At 35.0% G+C, this 19,347-nt stretch overlaps 1 protein-coding gene across 3 annotated transcripts in view; it reads left to right on the plus strand.

The window, feature by feature from the left end:
- Positions 1–19,347, plus strand: part of LOC150107754 (ATP-binding cassette sub-family F member 3) — a 346,459-nt gene that overhangs the window by 102,971 nt on the left and 224,141 nt on the right. For all 3 annotated transcript variants that reach the window (XM_090391512.1, XM_090391514.1, XM_090391513.1), the window contains one exon: positions 15,931–16,016. In XM_090391512.1, coding sequence (XP_090247638.1) covers positions 15,931–16,016 — 86 coding nt within the window. The remainder of the gene's footprint in view (positions 1–15,930; positions 16,017–19,347) is intronic.

The raw sequence follows: 19,347 nt of genomic DNA on the forward strand, positions 1-19,347 counted from the left end.
ATATTATTATAATATTTATTGTATTTATATTCAATACAGTTTATATTGAAGATTTTGCATTTGTAATCTTTTTTTGTGTTTCTTATCAATATCTTTGAAATAAAACTTGTATGAATAAGCATATATTTACTAATATTCATTAATCGCCGAAATATGCAAGAAGCAAAATTTGTGAACCAACACCATTGTGTGATTTTTTTTCCATTAAAATATAAAAAAGAACAAAAAAGAAATAATAAAAATTAAATGTTTCTTTTAAGATTAAAAAAAAAAATCTACTTATTCTTAAAACATTTTAAATTTGTTTTCATTATTTCCCGGCCCCCCTCAACAAAACTTATGTCCCACAAGGGGGCCACGGCTCACAGTTTGGGAAGTGCTGGTTTACATCACACCAAATCGTGGTATGAACGTAAATTTATGGAGGCCTGTGAGATTCTTATCAGCCACCCTAATCTTAACAATAATGAGGGTCTAAAAATCCCAAGAATATGGAAGGCACATATTCTACCCACATAACCTTTCTCCCTAAGAGTCGATTATAAATATGACCATAGATAATCCACAATCTTATATCTAATATAACAAATGTCACGTTAAATTAGGACATCATTTTTACTGTAAGAAAACTATCTATATGAAAGAACATTTCTCCGATGTCTTAAATTGAATATAGCTTTGATGTAGTTATTTTATTTCATTTATTTATTTTAATTTAATTTTATTTCATTTATTTATTTTAATTTTATTTTCACTAGAGGTCAGGCCAGTAGAATAATCATTGATCGAATCATTGTCTCTCTCTCTCTCTCTCTGTGTGTGTGTGTGTGTGTGTGTGTGTGTGTGTGTGTGTGTGTGTGTGTGTGTGTACTCCAGATGATGACCTTAATATGAAGGTTGAAATGTCGAGAAATAAAAAATTATTATTTATAACACGGTTTGAGAGTCCATAATTTGTCTACAATGAACGAATGAATACTGTTGAATTCCATTATTAGTTACTTATCTAGATATTGAATAAATGAGGAGAGGCAGGTAGTACGAGACTCAGTCCATCAAATTGTATTATGTATTGGTTTAAATCAAAAACAAAATAATCATGCAATAAAATGAAATGTCATGTGTTGGCTGGGATATTGTCTACTTAACCAGGGCAGATAGTGTAAAGTTGGAACAAACTCGGCATTAGCAGTATTCGACAATATGTACCATCATTGTAGAAGTACACAAAGAAGGATCAGTGGAAAAGAAGTTGAATTGCAGAAGAATTAGAGAAGTACCATGGCAACATAGTTGGTGTAATAAGATGAAGAAGATTAAAAGAAGTGAGATTGAAATGAAAATTAATACACTGGAACACGTACTTTAAAGTTTTGCTGCACAAAATTTTTACCCATGTAAATGGCCATCTTCAGTATGAATTGAAAAATTAAACAAGGCACAAGTAATGTTACTGAAGAATCAACGAGAATGTGTTAGATGCACATGAATGAAGTAGAATTACATGGTACAAAATGCTGTACAGTCTTAAATGGCATTTTTTGTTTCAGTTAACTAGGGAGAGGTGTACGTAGATCTATGTGACTGTTCAGTATATGACTGAACATCTAAACTGTATTAAATTTCACAAGCTAAAGCAATTTGGATTTATTGAAATGCTATCTCCCTCAAACTCAGAATTCTTTGGAAAAATACTAGTTCTACATAAAAGCTATTTTCTTATGGAGCAGTTCTAAAGATAGCTGTGAAACCAAGCTACATCATCTCAGCCTGAATAGATCTAATAGGCTTAAATTATTGCCATTATAGAAGATAATGGAAATTTATTATTATTAATTTATTGTTTTAATTATTTATTAAATGCCTATATTGGCACGGGAATAGAGTGGCATGGTTGATTCTTCAGTTATGTTATTTGTGCCTTATTTGATTTCATACTGAAGATGGCCTTAATACTTTGGATAATACTTATAATACTTATATAGCTATATAATAACTATAAGATGATATTGTTGGGCACTGTTGAACAAGGAGATAGTATTCAGCACTAAAACAGGAAGATAAAGTTCTTGGGCTGATAATTTCAGCTAGAGTGGTATACGATTATTTGTGTCTTATGGTGATGCACATAAGATTAATGTATTGTTGGTGTATAACATTTTGTGGATGAGTCATGAAAATAAATCATTTGTTAATGATATTTCATGTAGATTGATAAGTGAACTTCAGTTTCTTGATAATACAAAGTTGGAGGCAATTATAAGGAATAATTCTTATTTGAATATTGAAACCTTCAGATACTTCAGGATGAGTTCTTGAATAAACAAATGGGAATGTAATTGTAAAGTTAATAAGAGCAGTGTGTTGCACTTTGGCATGCAGAGGTATAAGGCTGTGTTGGGAGAACTATGATTTAGGGGGGGGGGGTGGATAAGATTTGAGATCGGGGGTGATGATCAGAGGGGGCTTGAAGTACATATTGCAAGTATTTCAGAGACTGCACTGTCATACTGCTTATGATAAGAAGCACACTGACTAGTAGGCATTTTTAGATTCTGTTTTAGTTTCTATTGTGAAAATAATGTGAAAACTGGAGAAGGTCCATGGGTAAGGCTCAGGACTTGGGAATATTGTTTATGGGGAAGAAGTTGGGAGAGGACTGTAAACTGAAGAGTTTAGTAGATAGGCATTAAGAGATCATATGTTTAAGCTAGGAAGGGGATTTTACCAGATTGATACAGAAAGGATTATATAAGAGTAAGAGGGAGAGCAAGAAGCCATCCCTGGAAGTTGTGTAAAAGTGCGGTAAAGAGGGGACTGTGGAGCAGGTATTTTATATAGAGAATGGTAGCTCAGTGAGTAGAATGCATTTACTAGAATTGTGAATGAGTTTAATTTCAGAGTCCACTGTGATAGATATGTTGCTCACTGATTAAGATCTCTCTTGATGGATCTTTTGGTTCATTTGAAGTGTTTTTTATAATAATAGAATCAGTAACTGACATGATGGGGGAACCATCATGATCAGCTTCCTGATATGTATCCTCAAGAGATGTACAAGCTACTCTGACACAGTACTACATGATTAAATTTGCATTATTATTAATCTCCTGTCAACAATTTTTTTCCAGATTAGTCTGTTACTTGTCAGTACTCCAATATTCTGTCTAACATTTTGGTCTACTTGTGACTGAATAAATCCACGTAGATCCCTGATCTTCTGCTGGATCTTTTTTCTTGTTATTATTAAGAAAGACCTCCAGGGAGTCAGGAACTGATCAAGGGAGGCCATACTATTTGTACCATCTGTCATACCTGTTTTTGAATTCATTCATGCTATTTGCATGCACATCTAACATCTAATGCCAGTCTATTCCAATCATGCAACATTGTCATCAAGTACCTGTTATGCTAACCTTTTGTCTTCCATTCTGTATAAGTGACCACATCACCTTGATTCTGCCACTGATGCCATTAGTTCATATCCCTGATTTTTCGCTGATCTCTCATATCTGTGATATTCAGTCTTTGATGAGTGTTCTATTTCAAACCCGACTCTCAGATCCATATATTAATATTGGTTTGAACACTGTCTTATACTGATAATTTAGGGATGCAACGATTTTTTCACTTATTCCACATATATTTATTCAGTTGACTACTTACCATACCAATTTTCTAATTCTGTTGTCTATTTTTCATATTTAATTTGCCATCTTCACTGAAAACTATGCACAAATAGCTGAAATATTTTATTGTTTTATAGTTCCCCTTCATTCAAATTGTAGTTAGATTTATATTCCTGCCTATTTTCATAGTTTTGGTCTTTTTGTTGATGAGTTTTATGCCAAATTTTATAGCTGTTATTCAATTTAGTTAGAGAATTCTGGAGCCCTGCACCTGGCTGTTTAGGAGAGTGCCATCTGCAAAAAAAAAAAAAAAAAAGCAGAGAGCTAAGTTTGATATCTCAGATTCTAATATCTTATACCTGATTTTACATCAAACCATCTTCCTGTATTTCCTTCAATTTTAACTGCTCACAACTTAAATATAGACTATGAGATGTTGGAAACCAGTTGAATAAATTAGTGTGGAATGAGACAAAGAAGAAAAAATCAACTGGAACAGAAGCTACACATACCAGCCACTGAATTAGAAACTTATTTAATAACATGTTGGACCTCCATGGAAATTCAGCATAAATTCCACAAGGTTGGAATCTATTGGATTGCATCTACTTCTACAACATACAGGAATTCACTAGACAGTCCTTTAACTGGCTCAGATTGATAGAAGAGGACTTTGCTCCTGGATTTTCTAACATGTCCTATATATTCTCATTGGGGTTCATATCTGGGCTTTGTAGTGGCCAAAGAAGATGGTGGACATCGCTGTCATGCTCGCTGAACCACCTTGCTGATGGACAATAACATTGTCTTGCCTCCGTAGCGCAATTGGAAGAACGACGGTACGTTGCGCCCCCTTCGATTAGAAAAGGCCTAAGTTTGATTCCTGTCATGATGGGAGGAATCTTTATATGGACTCTTTCAATCGAAGGTGAATTAGCTTATCTCAGACAAAAAATACTAATGGTGGTGGGCAGTAGATGGCACTTATGTAGACGATTGGTATTGGGGTTCGGTGTAGTGGTGGAGACGGAGAGTTGTAAAATAGGTCTCCTCTCGTGATGAGTCTTCAGACTCCTTGGAGGTGTCACAAATAATAATAATAATGAAACAACTGTCACCTTCTGGATAAAAAGTCAGTGTTGCAGGATGGACTTGATCAGCAACATTGTTCAGATATTCCTTGGAGGACACCTGACCTTCTAGCAATATCAGATGACCCATTCTCTACCAACAGAACATTCCTCACACCATGACACCACCTTCAGAACCTTGAGTTGTGTTTATAAGGCAAGTTGGGCTCATTGCTTCATGGGTCTCCTGCCAAACTCTCTTTCTCTCTACTCTTGTGACAGAACAATGTAACATGTACCGTGACTCTTCAGACCACATGACTTTTTTCCAGTCACGATGTTCTTGATGCCACTGTAAACTAATTTTCTGCTTCTTTGTATAAACCAATGGTTTCCATATATACATGTGACTGCCAATACTGATCTGTGCATAGTTAAGTGAGATATGGGTTGGAACAGCCTTCATTAAATGCTCTGGTCAGTTGCTACACACAAGAAGTTCTGTTTGTCCATACAAGCCTTCTCAGATGATGGCAATCTCATTGCTGACAGACAGTCTTAGAACCATAGTTCTGACAGGATTCTCAAAAGGTGAGATATCCTGGGTGTTTATAATCAGTGAGAAAATAATCCACATTTCTTAGACAAGCAATGTAGGTTATTTTCCTACTGATTAAACACCCAGGATATCTCACCTTTTGAGAAACCTGTCAGCTCTGCTGTTTTCAAAATCATGGCTCCATCTAGATGGGCACCCACATAAGTCCTTTATCGAGCTATGAAAGATCCTTTGTTTTTCATTGTGATCAATACTATTGACAATTACTGACCAGCTGCATTCTTAAATAGTTGTCAAGAACGTGGTGACGCACGTGACCAAGTATTTTGTATATACTCTGCATAAGTAACATTTGTGTACATCTGCATAAAAGTTTTTAATTCAGTTGCTGGCATGTGTAGCAGCATTATATACACACTCTGTCCAAAAAGAAACCAAACTGTTGATAGAAAATAAAAGACAGACCAATTATAATTATTCAAATCATTTATTTCAATCAATATACTCTCTCTCAGCTTCGACACAGCATTTGGCATGGTCAATTAATTCGTTAAATGAGTTTTTTATACTATTTTTGGGATACTGTTGAAGGTCGTGGTTACTGCCGCTTAAACATTTTCAGTGGTGTCGTATTGTTTTCCTTTCATCGACAAATGAAGTTGAGGAAAGAGAAAGAAGTCACAGGGTGCTAAATCAAGTGAATACAGTGAGTGATCCCACACACAAACTTGGTTTTTGCTCAAAACCTATCTCACGATGTTCGAACGATGAGATGGTGCATTATCGTGCAAAAGTGACCAGCTGCCTGCATCACAATATTCATGCTGTACGCGATATATTCTTGCTATCACTCGCTTTAAAAAACTTAGAGATAAAACTCACCATTGACTGTTTGGCCAGGCAGAATAAATTCTTTGTGGATAATGCCCTTGGAATCATAGAAACAAATTAACATTGTCTTTACTTTTGACTTCTCCAAGCTACTTTTTCAGATGCCCTTCTTCTGGGTCTCCACTCTTGCACTTTGTTTCGGGCTCATACTCAAAACACCACATTTCGTCTCCAGTAACAATCGTTTCAAGGAAGTTTAAGTCCTTACGAGCGGTTTTAATGAGGTCCTTACAGTGTTCAATTCAATACATTTTTTGGTCGTCGGTCAACTTGTGGGGAACTAATCGTGAATTCAATTTACGAAGGCCCAGACGAGAGTTTGGACCTTCGTAAATTTTGTATGCCTGTCAAAATTTTGTGCACAGTTGATTTTGGAATACCCAATTCATCTTCAATCAATCTCATGGACGATTTTGAGTTTTCTTTGATGAAATCGTACACTTTTTTGGATGGTCCTGCTTTTCGTCATATTCAAGCATCTCACGACCACTTTGAAATCGCTTAAACCACCCATAAACTTGAGTACAGGATAAGCATTCAGCACCATATGCTTTTTGAAGCATTTGATGCATTTCGGTAAAACATATACCAAGTTTAACACAAAAGTCAATCGCAACTTTGTTTGAAACTCATTTTCTAACTGTTCTTCAAAACACACTGTCACTCTTGGCATGAAAACTCAGCTGATAATGCAACAAATGCCATAAACAGTTGACACAACACTAATGAAGGTTGCTGCTTTGGAAAACAAAAAGTTACAACAGGTGGTGCCACTAGTTTCTCCTATTTTCGAAAAGTTCAGTTACTTTTTGGACAGAGGGTGCCTAACAGTTAATAAAATTGTAGTGGATATTTTGGTTGGAAATATTTGATTAACAGTTGGAAGTGCAGATCTCTCAGGAATATTAGGAATGGGTGACATCAGCGAAATCATATCAGAAATGAAAATATAAGAAAATAATTTGATATTATTGATAATTCAAGAATATATAAATAGAACTATTTAAGGTGATATGGTCCCTTAAGTAGACTAGAAGATGAAAAATTAGCAAAACAGGTGTTTGAAACAACTTAGTTATGTTTTGTATCATCATCAAATTCCTGATATATACCCTCAAGGGATGTACAGGATATGATAGTACTACATGAAAAATTTACATCATTTCTAACTTCCTATCTACAATTTTCCCCCAAATCAGTCTGTTAAATCTCAAAACTCCAATATTATCAGGTCTTATACTTCTGTCTTTTAAGGCACTTTTTTACTGTATCAATCCACCTATATCTTGGTCTTCCTCTAGGTCTTTTTCCTGTAAACCTGGCAGAGAACACTTTCTCTGCTAATCTTTCCTCTACCATTCTGCTTAAGTGACCATAACATATCTGAGATTAGCTCTCAATTTTGATATCAGGTTTTTACCACTTTCCTTCATAATGTGATTCATATAGATAATGAATAACAGAGGAGATAATGTACATCCTTGTCTCACACCACATTTAACATTAAACCATCTTCCTATACTTCCTTCAATTCTAACTGCTCATAACGTAAATAAAGACAAAGTATTGCTTGATATAATGTTCCTTTAACACCATATAACTGTAACATTTGGAATAGCTTCTCTCTTGGCAGCTTGTCATATGCCTTTCCCAGATCTACAAAACTTAAATACAGATCTTTGTTATATTCCCATGATTTCTCTCAACTATCTGTCGTAAAGTAAAAATCTGATCCTGACAGCCTCGTACCAAGAACAATCATGTGGAGAAATACCTCTGTAATTCTCACATAGTTTTATTTCTTTTTTTATATATGAGTACTATGAGAGCTCTACTCCAATCATCTGGAATTCGCCCCTCTGTCCAGGCCTTCTGAACTATGCAGTGCAACCACTGTACGACTTTTATAAATGATATTCGACCAGAAATGCTCCATACTTGAGCATTTCTGGTCGAATATCATCTGCTCTTGCTGACTTTTCACATTTCATGCTTTTGATGACTTTTTATACTTCAAGTATGGAGATGTTTTCTTGAATGCATGCCTGGTCGGTGTTTTTTACCACTGTGTTGTCATCACTGCTTGTTTCATTTATCAGTTTTTCAAAGTAATTACTCCATACTTCAAGGATATCTTTTCTCCTGTTTTCATGTCACCTTTATCGTCTAATTCCTTTTACAGCATTCTTTCCTCTCTTTCTGAGCTTCTTCAACAACCTCTAGAATATTTTGCCACCTTCTTGATAATTATTTTCTATGTTCTTGCCAATGTCCTCCCATGACTTTTGTTTAGCCAGTTTTACAGAATGTTTAGCTTTCTTACATTTTCTCTGTATTCTCTAAGAGCACAAGCTGACTTATTTGGCAGGAACTTTTGTTATGCTTTCTTCTTTTCTTTCACTGCCTCTTTAACTTCCTATGTCCACCATGGAGTTCTGATTTTTCTATCCTTGCACACAACCTCACCACATGCTTCTCTAGCTGAATCAGTCAGTGTTTTCTTCAGGGTTTGTCACCGACTTTCCAAGGTTTGGTTCCTGTTCTCAAACTCTTGCATTTTTTCTTCAAAAATGTTTGTGTATTTTAGTCTACATTTCACATCTGAGAGCTGCTCGACTTTTATTCGCTTTAAAACTTTCTTACATGTTCTTTTTTTCAATATGAAATTCAATTTTATCCTGCTCAAGAATAAATGGTAATCACTTCCAATTTCAAATCCTCTGTACACTCTGGTGTCCTGCACCAGGGAGAAACACATCACTATCAACAATAACATAGTCAATGCTTCTTTTCTTATTCCTTGCCTCTTTTCTCCATGTGAATTTTTGCACATATTTATGTTGGAACATTGTGTTAGTAATTACCAGTCCATGTCCTGAGCAGAAATCCAACAGGTATTTGCCATTATTATTAGCTTTGCTCTTTTCTCCAAATTTTCCCAAAATATTTTTGTATGTGTGATAATCATTTCCTACTCTGCTATTTAGATCTTCAACAAGTACCAACTTTTCCTTTTTCATTGTGTCAGTTGCTCTTTCTAAAGCTTCAAAAAATTCCTCCACTTCTACATTAGTAGAACCTTCTGTGGGACCATAGGCACAAATAAGTCTCATTGTTCACTTCCCCATTCTCATATTTGCCCACATCACTCTACTTGAGACTGTCTGCCATTCAAGAAGATTAGCCTCGTATTTAGTGTTGAATACTATGTTTCAGTCACCCCTATTATGTCAATCTGGTACTTATCCAATTCCCCAGCTAGCTCTATTTCTTTGCCATTCAGGCTTCTTATGTTGATAGTACCAGTGTTATTGATTTGGGGTTAGTTTTAGGATTTGTTCCAGTAGCTGACTTTTCGCTGGTTCCCTGGTGAAAACAACGGGAGCCTTATTTAACCGGGCGACGCCCCAGCCGGCATGAAATTCTGTCATGTTGTTCCATCATTTGAAATTTTGGTTGAAGCCAATAAGAATACAACTTGGTCGGCCTAAATCCCAAATTGCCAACCTATCCTTGTCCGTTCAGTATTTATGTAGATACCTAACAGGGCGCACCACGAGAAGGTGAGGATTGAACATTAGGTCAGAAGCACTGGTTGGTTCTCCTCATTCCTTTGAAGGCTATGTGGGGGTCTCCTCTCAGTTATATAGCTTTTGACCCTTAAGCACCCCAATACAAGCAATACAAGTTTTGTATTACTCTCATATTATCTTGCCATGAGATGCAAGAAGATGATAGATGAGTGCATTTCTTAGTAAATGTTGAAAAAGTTATTGCAAAAATTATTTATGTGAATTTCTTTTATGATAATCCCATCCATGAAGACATTAATACTTTCGGTAGTTAACTGTTAGGTTTTAATCTGCAAATCCTATTACAGACACCAACCATGGTATTTTATTCAAGGGAGTTTATCTCCAATAAGCATGATTATGAAGTTGTACCATTCTAGTGCTAATAACAGCAATGGTTTAGTAAGAGAGAGAGAGAGATGTGATGTGGTTATTAAATTTGTCTAAATAAAAATGGTGTTTTAATAATATTTTTAGTCATTTAATATAATCTTCGGAAGATATTTTTAATTCTTTTTAATATATCCTTTAAACACAATTTTATTATGTTTAAAGACCATGTTGAAAGTTAAATGGAAATATGAGCTGTCCATACATTTTTATTAATGTACCAGATTGTTAATTGCTTTAATTTGATACTGACAAATAGTTCACTTGATTTTATGAATGAATACTAACTTAAATCTTACTTTTGATTTATTGATATATTGCTTGACAAAATTAACAATACTTAGAAAATGTGGTGTGACCTGTACACTTTGAAAAATTCAAACTGTTCAAATTACATCAAAATTTGTTAAACAAAATTTGGTGTAACTTCAGTTAGTTAGTCAAAATTTGGAAAAAGTGGTATTCACTAGAGTAACAATGAAAAGAGGGACAGTGAGAAACACAGACAAGTACGATGGGCATTATATATTGCTGAATGATCATGTTGGAAATTTTTTTTTTTTTGATCAAAGAATGATCAAAAAGATCACATTACAAAAATTGACATATATTCGAAAATATAGTCTCATATTTTCTGAAAATAAGGATGTTTATAAGAGTTTGCAAAAGATATCCATGTGTACAAAAGAAGATTGTACACATGGATATCACCTAATGGACAACACAGAAATCAAATTGACTATATACTTGGACAAAGAAGATGGTGAAGTGCAATTCAGTCTGTCAAGACTTTTCCAGGTGCAGACTGTGGAACAGACCATGAGTTATTAGTGGCTATGTGAAATTATGGAAACTGAAAACAACACACATGTCGATCAGATATGATCTTGAAAACATACCAGCTGAATACAATATTAGTATACAGAACAGATTCAACATACTCAATTTGTGTGAAAGAGAACCAGATGAACTAGAGATTAAAGGTATAATTAAAACAGAAGTAAAGAAGAATATTCCAATAGTTTGTAAGAAGAGGAAATTTAAATGGCTGTCAGAAGATGCCATCAAAACTGCTCAGGAAAGGAGGAAAATGAAGGTCACAGGAAGTATGGCATTTGAATTCAAAGGTTCAATGACAAGCTAGAAGAGACAAGGAAAAATACTTTAACCAGGAATGCCAACAAATACAAGACCAAAACAAGAAAGGAAAAACAAGAAGAGATCGTTTCTAAAAGATCAGAGAATTAACAGAGAAGTTTGTACCAATGTGACAATATTGAAAAGTAAATGCAAAGGATATCTTACAGAAGCTGTAGACATCAAAGAAAGATAGTATACAGAAGCCCTTGCAGAAAGGACTCCAAAATTACTGAGAAATTTGAAGAGCAGGATTATACACAGGAGTCAGTACCACTGGAGAATGAAGTGAGGTGGGCACTGCAACATCTATCCAGTAAGAAGGCACTAGGATGAGATGGAATACCTATTGAGCTGCTCACAGCCCTGGAAGAAGAGGCAGTTAAAATTTTAACAGCTTTATATCAGCTAATTTGAATCACAACTACATGGCCTACTAGGGAATGGGAATGGAAAAAAAGTCAGTTTATATACCTTTATTGAAGAAAGGCAATCTAATCGAGTGTGAAAATTACAGAACTATAGCACTGATTTGTCATGCAAGTAAAGTGTTACTTAAAATCATTCAGAAAAGACTGGAGCCATTCATGAAGAGAGAAATGCCAGCTGAACAGGCAGGATTTCAAAAAGGCAGAGGAACAAGAGATCAAATTGCCAGTGTGAGATGGATAATAGAAAGAGCACAGGAATATCAAAAGAATGTCTGCCTTTGTTTCCTTGACTATAGCAAGGCTTTTAACTCTGTAGATCATGTGAAACTGTGCAGTATGTTAAGAATAATTTGAGTCCCAGAGCATTTCATTATCCTTTTGAGGAATCTATTATGAACAAGAAGCTACTGTCTGAAATCTTGGAGAAACTGAGTATTTCACAATAGGTAAAGGGGTGTGACAAGGAAGTATTTTATCTCCATACCTGTTTAACTTGTACATACATTTTGAGAATGGCAGGGTTGGAAAAGTCTTCAGTTGGAATTAAAATTGGTGGAAGAAATATTAATAATTTGAGGTATGCAGATGATACCACCTTACTAACAGAATGCAAAGAAGATTTGGAGGAACTTATGAAAGTTAAAGAAGAAAGTGCTAAATATGGTCTTAAACTTAATTTCAAAAAGACGAAAGTTATGGCAACCTGTGAACTTAATGATGTTGGAGTAGATAGGGAGAAAATGGAAGCAGTTAACAATTTTGTGCTCCTAGGATCCCGAATTGATCAAGATGGTTATTGTATTGAAGAAGTTAGAAGAAGATTATTACTCGGAAAGAAAGCAATGACAAAATTAAGCAAGATCTTTAAAGATATTAGCCTCGCAGCAAAATCAGAATCGTGAAAGTAATGGTATTCCCTGTCATACTGTATGAATGTGGAAGTTGGACCCTGAGAAAGAGTGAAAGAAGGAAGCTAGATGCATTTGAATTATGGGTTTGGAGACACTTACTAAGAATATCATGGACTGCAAAGCAAACCAATAAATCTGTGATAGACAGAAGAAAGCCAGATTGTTCCCTCGAAGCTATGATCATCAAACAAAAATTGTCATACCTCGGGCACATTATGCGAGCAAATGACAGTCTGGAGAAGATGATGATGCTTGCTAAAGTTGATGGAAGCAGGAGAAGAGGAAGACCAAGAATTAGATGGGTGGATGGAGTTAAAGAAGCAATTCAAATGCACTTGGAAATTCTGAAGGATATGGTCAGGGACAGATCTAAATGAAGAATGTATGTTCATAGAATCACCAGGAGTCGAAAACAACTCGATGGAACATAACAACAACAAATAAGATTTTGCAGCAAAAAATCTATTCTTTCATCAGAGCAGATGTTAGCTTACCAAGTGACTGAGGTGTTGGCTCTCGGCATGCAGTGCAATACCCAAGTGCTTCCCTGCTCAATCGGATTTAAGTCTGTTGATCATGCTGGTCATTGTAGTCATTGGATATCTTCAATTTCAAAATACTCCTTCACTGCTTGAGCTGTATGGACAGTGGCATCGTCATGCATGAAAAAAAAAAAAATGAGATGGACCTATCACACTCTTACAAAGTTACACGTGGGTTAAAGGATCTGTTTTTGGTACCTCTGCACATAGTTACAGCTTCCTTATCAAAAATGCAAAAAGGAGTTAGTCTTTGACCTTTATTCTATCCCACACAAGAATGCTACCTCCACCATAAGCATCCCTTTTTAGTCCTTTTCTCTGATGTTGGAGGATGGTATTGCAGTCATTGTTCTCTTCAGCTCATTATAATAATCCATTTATAGACTAAAACAGCATCAGAATCATACCCTATTTGTCAGGGCTCCAAGTCTCATGTTCATGGCACCATTTTCAACAAGTTCTGGTTTGTCGTTAATGGGATACAAACCACTGGCTTCCTTGTGTAGAAACCACCTGAATATAGTTTTCTTAACACAATCTGGTTGGAAGTGTTTTCATCTGTGGCTGCCGCAATTTCAAATGACAGTTGGTGACAAGATTGTAGAATTTCGTCTTGCTGTTAAAGTCAGTGGTCTGTTCTGGTTGATGTGACCCTTAGGTCACCTTGGCCAACTCTTGTAATGTGTCCTGTCTCCTGAAACTGCAGCTGAGATAGCATTTCATAACACATTAAGTCAGTGTGCTACCTTCATCTGTGACTGTGCTGTCTCGTCATCTAAATGATGGTGAGCTCCAGTACTTTCAGGATGGCAAATCATCATCGTTTAGATAATTGTTTGAGATGGCAGATCATTGGACTTGGACAACTTGAGACTAGGAAGTTGCTGGTGAAGACGACTACATCATTTCACACCCCCCCTCCAAAAAAAAGGGAATGAAGTCATAAGTGGATCATTTATTATTGGGTACTTGTATTTGCATACCAGAATGCCTGTTATATCAAATATTTGCCTTTGGAGACACTATTAAAAATAACATATTCATGAAAAACGTTTTGTTCTGTTAATTTTGTCCAGCAGTGTAGCAGTTGTAATAAGTGCTTACTATGCATGCTTTCTGTGTGCTGGATCTTTACTGTTTTAAATTTACATTGAATATAAAGAAAACCATGCAATAAACATAACTATGTACATAATTATGAGGGTGGTTTGAAAAGTTCTCAGCCTCGACCATTGATGGCAACATTATCGGCAAGTTTTTTTTTTTTTTTTTTCCCTAAGTTGGTACATTTGTCATAAGCATCCATGTGAAATTGCAAGTCATTCTATCAAGTAGTTTGTTTTATACAGCTGTCTGAATCCCTGAAATGGATAAAACTAAGTATCGTGTGGTTATAAAATTCTTTGTAAAAGAAGGTTTAACGGCAAAAGAAATTCATTCAAAGTTCATAAAAGTTTATGGGCACTCTTCTCCTTCATTTTCAACAATTAAGAAATGGGCTGCCGAGTTAAAATGTAGCCGTACCAGCATTGAAGATAATCCATAGGAAGGACATCCAAAAAGAATAACACCACCAGAAATCATCGATCAAGTGCACGATATGGTATTGGATGACCAGCGAGTCAAATGCGTTTGCTGAGACTATAGGCATTTCAAAAGAATAAGTAAGATATATTTTGTATGAAGAATTGCATATGAAAAAAGCTTTACGCAAGATGGGTGCCCCGCTTGCTCACAGCAAATCAAAAACGGACTTGAAAATCCGTTTGAAAATCTCTGAATCTGCTTGGAGCGTTTTAACAAGAATAAAACTTATTTTGTGCTTCGATTTATTACTATGGATGAGACTTGGATTCATCATTACCCACCAGAATCCAAACAGCAGTCAAAACAGTGAATAGAAGCCAGTTGTTCAGCATCAGAGAAGACAAAGTTGGTTCCATCAGCAGGAAAGGTCATGGCATCAGTGTTTTGGAATGCTAAAGGCATTTTGTTTATTAATTATCTTGAAAAGGGTAAAACAATAACTGGGAGATATTATTCCAATCTTTTAACCAGAGTAGATGAAAAAATTCTTGAGAAAAGACCCAGTTTGCAGAATTAAAAAATCATCTTTCATCAGGACAATGCACCTGCCGACAAAGGTGTTTTGGCAATGGGAAAATTAAGGGATCTGCACTATGAATTGTTGGAACATTCACCCTATTCCCAGATTTGGGAATAGGGTGAATGTTTTGACTTCTATCTCTTCCCAAAACAAAAACTCTTCCTCAATTGTCAGTGCTTTTCTTCGAATCAAGAGGTAATTGCTGCTGTAGAGGGGTATTTTGCAGATCTTACTGAGAGCCACTACAGGGACGGGATAATGGTGCTGGAGCATCGGTGGAATAAATGTATTAGTCTTAAGGAAGATTATGTTGAAAAATAAAAAATAATTTTGAAATTATAAATTTGTTTTTTCATTGTTAGTCTGAGAACTTTTCAGACCACCCGCATATAATCAGTTTTTCAGTATTCAAATACTGGAATTCCTATTCCATGATTTACACAATTTCACCTAGTCTTTATCAGCTCCTGGACAAAAAATACTACGTGACTGTACAGCACATAAAATCGCTAAGCATTGCTATATAAAAGGTTGAATCCTTAAATAGAAGCAGTGCGTTTTATAGTGCACTTTATATTCTGATTAACAGTAATACAAATTTAATTGTTGCTTGAATTTGGTAGTGTTTGATGTAGCATATACAAATGGTGAATTATTTTGTAAATGAAAATTTTTCAAAACATTTTTGCAGCTTGTTGATCAGAGAAAACTTGAAAAAGCAGAAGCAAAGCTAAAACAAAAGCAAGATAAAAGAGAAAATGTTGAAAAGCCAAATAGGTACCTATGTTTTATTTTGAAGTTTAGTGTGATTCATTTTAATTAAATTTAAAAAAATTTAAAGCTTCTGCAATAACTAATGATAGTAACAGAAGTATTTATTTTAATATTTCAATTTATTTATTTTTTTCTGTGTGTGTGTGTGTGTGTGTGTGTGTGTGTGTGTGTGAGAGAGAGAGAGAGAGAGAGAGAATGAGAAAGTATTAAGGATAAAGAAAGAACTTGTGGTGATGGTTGTGCTTGAACATTTGGATGCTGCAAACCTTTAGAAAACTAGTCTGAGGAATGCTGTTCTTAAGAAGAAATGTAATTGGAATGAAACAGGTGGACGGGAATTGCTTCAGCTCCTTTGAAGCTTAAATATGTATGGATGGTGAGTAGTAGCTGCTCATGTTTTTACATACTTAGAGGATCATGAAGGAATTATGTTGGCATTTAAATGAACTAGCAACCATGAAAATACCCACAAAAAAGTATAAGGAAGAAACAGATAATCTATAAGAAAACTGTAAGAGAGAGGAATCATCTATTAAGCACACCAGACTACTCTTCTGTGTAGCATCATTTTTAGACAGGATACTGATACTCTCTCACAAATGTGAGAACAGTATTCTAAGGTTGACAGATTTGGGATTTGTATAGTTAAAGTAGTGCCCACTTATCTGTGGGGGATATATTCCAAGACCTCCCCACAGATAATTGAAACTGCAGATAGTACCCAACCCTGTGTATGTATACACTATATTTTTACTTATACATACATACCTGATAAAGTTTAATTTATAAATTAGGCAGAGTAAGAGATAAACAACAGTAACTACAATAATAAAATAGAACAATTATAACAGTATATTGCAATAAAAGTAGTAAAACACTGAAGGGTTAATTGAACACAAACACTGCAATACCCCAATAGTCAATCTGATTATTAAGACAGCTGCTAAGCAACTAACAGGTGGGTATCATATACAGGATGGATACTAGTTCAGATATTTAGTTAACATTTAAAGTAGTGGTTTTCACTCAATAAGAAGTAAAATAGTGATAGATAATAAAATATTAGAACAAGTAAATACTTTCAGATACTTGGGATCTGATTTATCATACGAAGAAGAAAAAGACAGACACTAAAATATCAAACTTTGTTAAAATAAATGGCATAATAAATAATATATTTAAGGCATCCCTAGAACATAAACACACTAGAATCAGACTATATAATATCTTGTCAAAACCAACTCTACTATATGGAAGCGAAACATGGACCATAAAAAGGAAAGATGAAAAACAAATTCAAACAGCAGAAATTAAGTTCTCAGAAAAACAGCTGGATATACCAAAGTGGGACCATAAAACAAATGAAGAAATTTTACAATCCCTGAATATAAAACCAATTAATTACTACATAAGAAATATAAACAAAAACGGATAGAACATTTAGATCGAATGGACAACAGCAGACTACCAAAAATATTATAGATATAAAAGAAATGAAAAAAGAAGAATCAGAAGACCGAGAAAGAGGTGGCATGAGACCGGAACAGGCCACCGTGCTTAAAATCCATGTTAGGAAGAAGAAGATTTTTCAGCCTATGGATTGCAATCCAGTGTTAGGTCATGGAAGAATTTCATGTGATCACCATTCTATTTCCATAAATATTAACATGTAATATTTTATTAACTAAGTCATCATCATCAAATTCCTGACATTTACCCTCAAGGGGTGTACCTGATATGATAGTACTACATGAAAAATTTACATTTTTACATTACTGACTTCCTATCAACACTTTTCCTCCAAATCAATCTATTACCTGTCAAGGCTTCACCGTTGTCAAATCTTATATTTCTATCTTCTAAGGCACTTTTTACCATATCAATCCACCTATATCTTGGTCTTCCTCCAGGTCATTTCCCTGCCAACCTGGCAGAGAACACGTTTTGCTAATCTTTCCTCGTTCATTCTGTTTCAGTGACCATACCAGCTGAGATTAGCTCTGCTAACACATTTCTGGATGCTGACAATGTCAAGTTTTTTCCTAATATCCTAATTTTTAATATGATATTGCTTTTGATGCCATTTGTTCATGCCTCTAATCTTTCTCAGGACTCTCATATCTGCGGTCTCTAGTCTTTGGTCAAGTGTTTTACTTCTGACCCAGCTCTCAAATCCATAAGTTAAAACTGGTTTGAACACTGTCTTGTATACAGCTAATTTAGCGTTCCGACTAATTTCTCTCTTATTCCATATGAATTTATTCAATTGACTTCCTACCATACCTACTTTGATGATTCTGTTATCTATTTCCATATTTAATTTACCATCTTCACTAAAAATTGTAAGTAGCTGAAATGTTTTACTTGTTCCACAGGTTCTCCATTCAAAACGCAATCAACGCTTTCAACAATTCTACCTATTTTCATTGTTTTTGTCTTTTTATTGCTGTCTTTCATACCACATCTATTACAACAGTTATTCAAAGTAGTCAGGGAATCTTTTCAGACTTCTACCAGATTTATTTAGAAGTATAACATTGTTTGTATAAAGCAAAGTGCTGGCATTAACATCTCCAATTTTGATATCATTTTAATATCACTTTCCTTCATAATGTGAACCATATAGATAATGAATAACAGAGGGGATAATGTACATCCTTGTCTCACACCAGATTTAACATTAAACCGTCTTCCTGTACTTCCTTCAATTCTAACTGCTGACTTACAACTCAAATAAAGACTAAGTATTGCTTGATATAATGCCCCATTGACACCATATAACTGTAGAGTATTGAATAGCTTCTCTCTTGGCACCTTGTCATATGCCTTTTCCAGATCGACAAAACTTAAATACAGATCTTTGTTATATTCCCATGCTTTCTCAACTATTTGTCGTAAAGTGAAGATCTTGATCCTGAGAGCCTCTATTTGGTAAGAATCCAGCTTATCCTTCACCAAAGTTTTCTTCCACAATTCTTCTCAACTGTGTCTCAAGTATACTTGCATAAATCTTGCCAGGAACACTCAGTAGGGAAATACCTCTGTAATTCTCATATTCAGTTTTATTTCCCTTTTTATATATGTGTACTATGAGAGCTCTACTCCAATCATCGGGAATTTAACCTTCTGTCCTTTTTCTTTTGTATCTTTTTCTCCTGTTTTCATTCACCTTTATCATCTCTAATTCCTTTTACAGCACTCTTTCCTCCATTCCTAAGCTTCTTCAACAACCTCCAGAATATTTTGCCACCTTTTTGATATTTATTTTCTGTGTTCTTGCCAAAGTCCTCCCATGACTTTTGTTTAGCTAGTTTTACACAGTGTTTTGCTTTCT

Source organism: Typopeltis vanoorti, chromosome 4, assembly GCF_054136105.1.
Source record: "Typopeltis vanoorti isolate ZY-2024b chromosome 4, IOZ_Tvanoo_1.0, whole genome shotgun sequence".
Classification (NCBI taxonomy): Eukaryota; Metazoa; Arthropoda; class Arachnida; order Uropygi; family Thelyphonidae; genus Typopeltis; species Typopeltis vanoorti.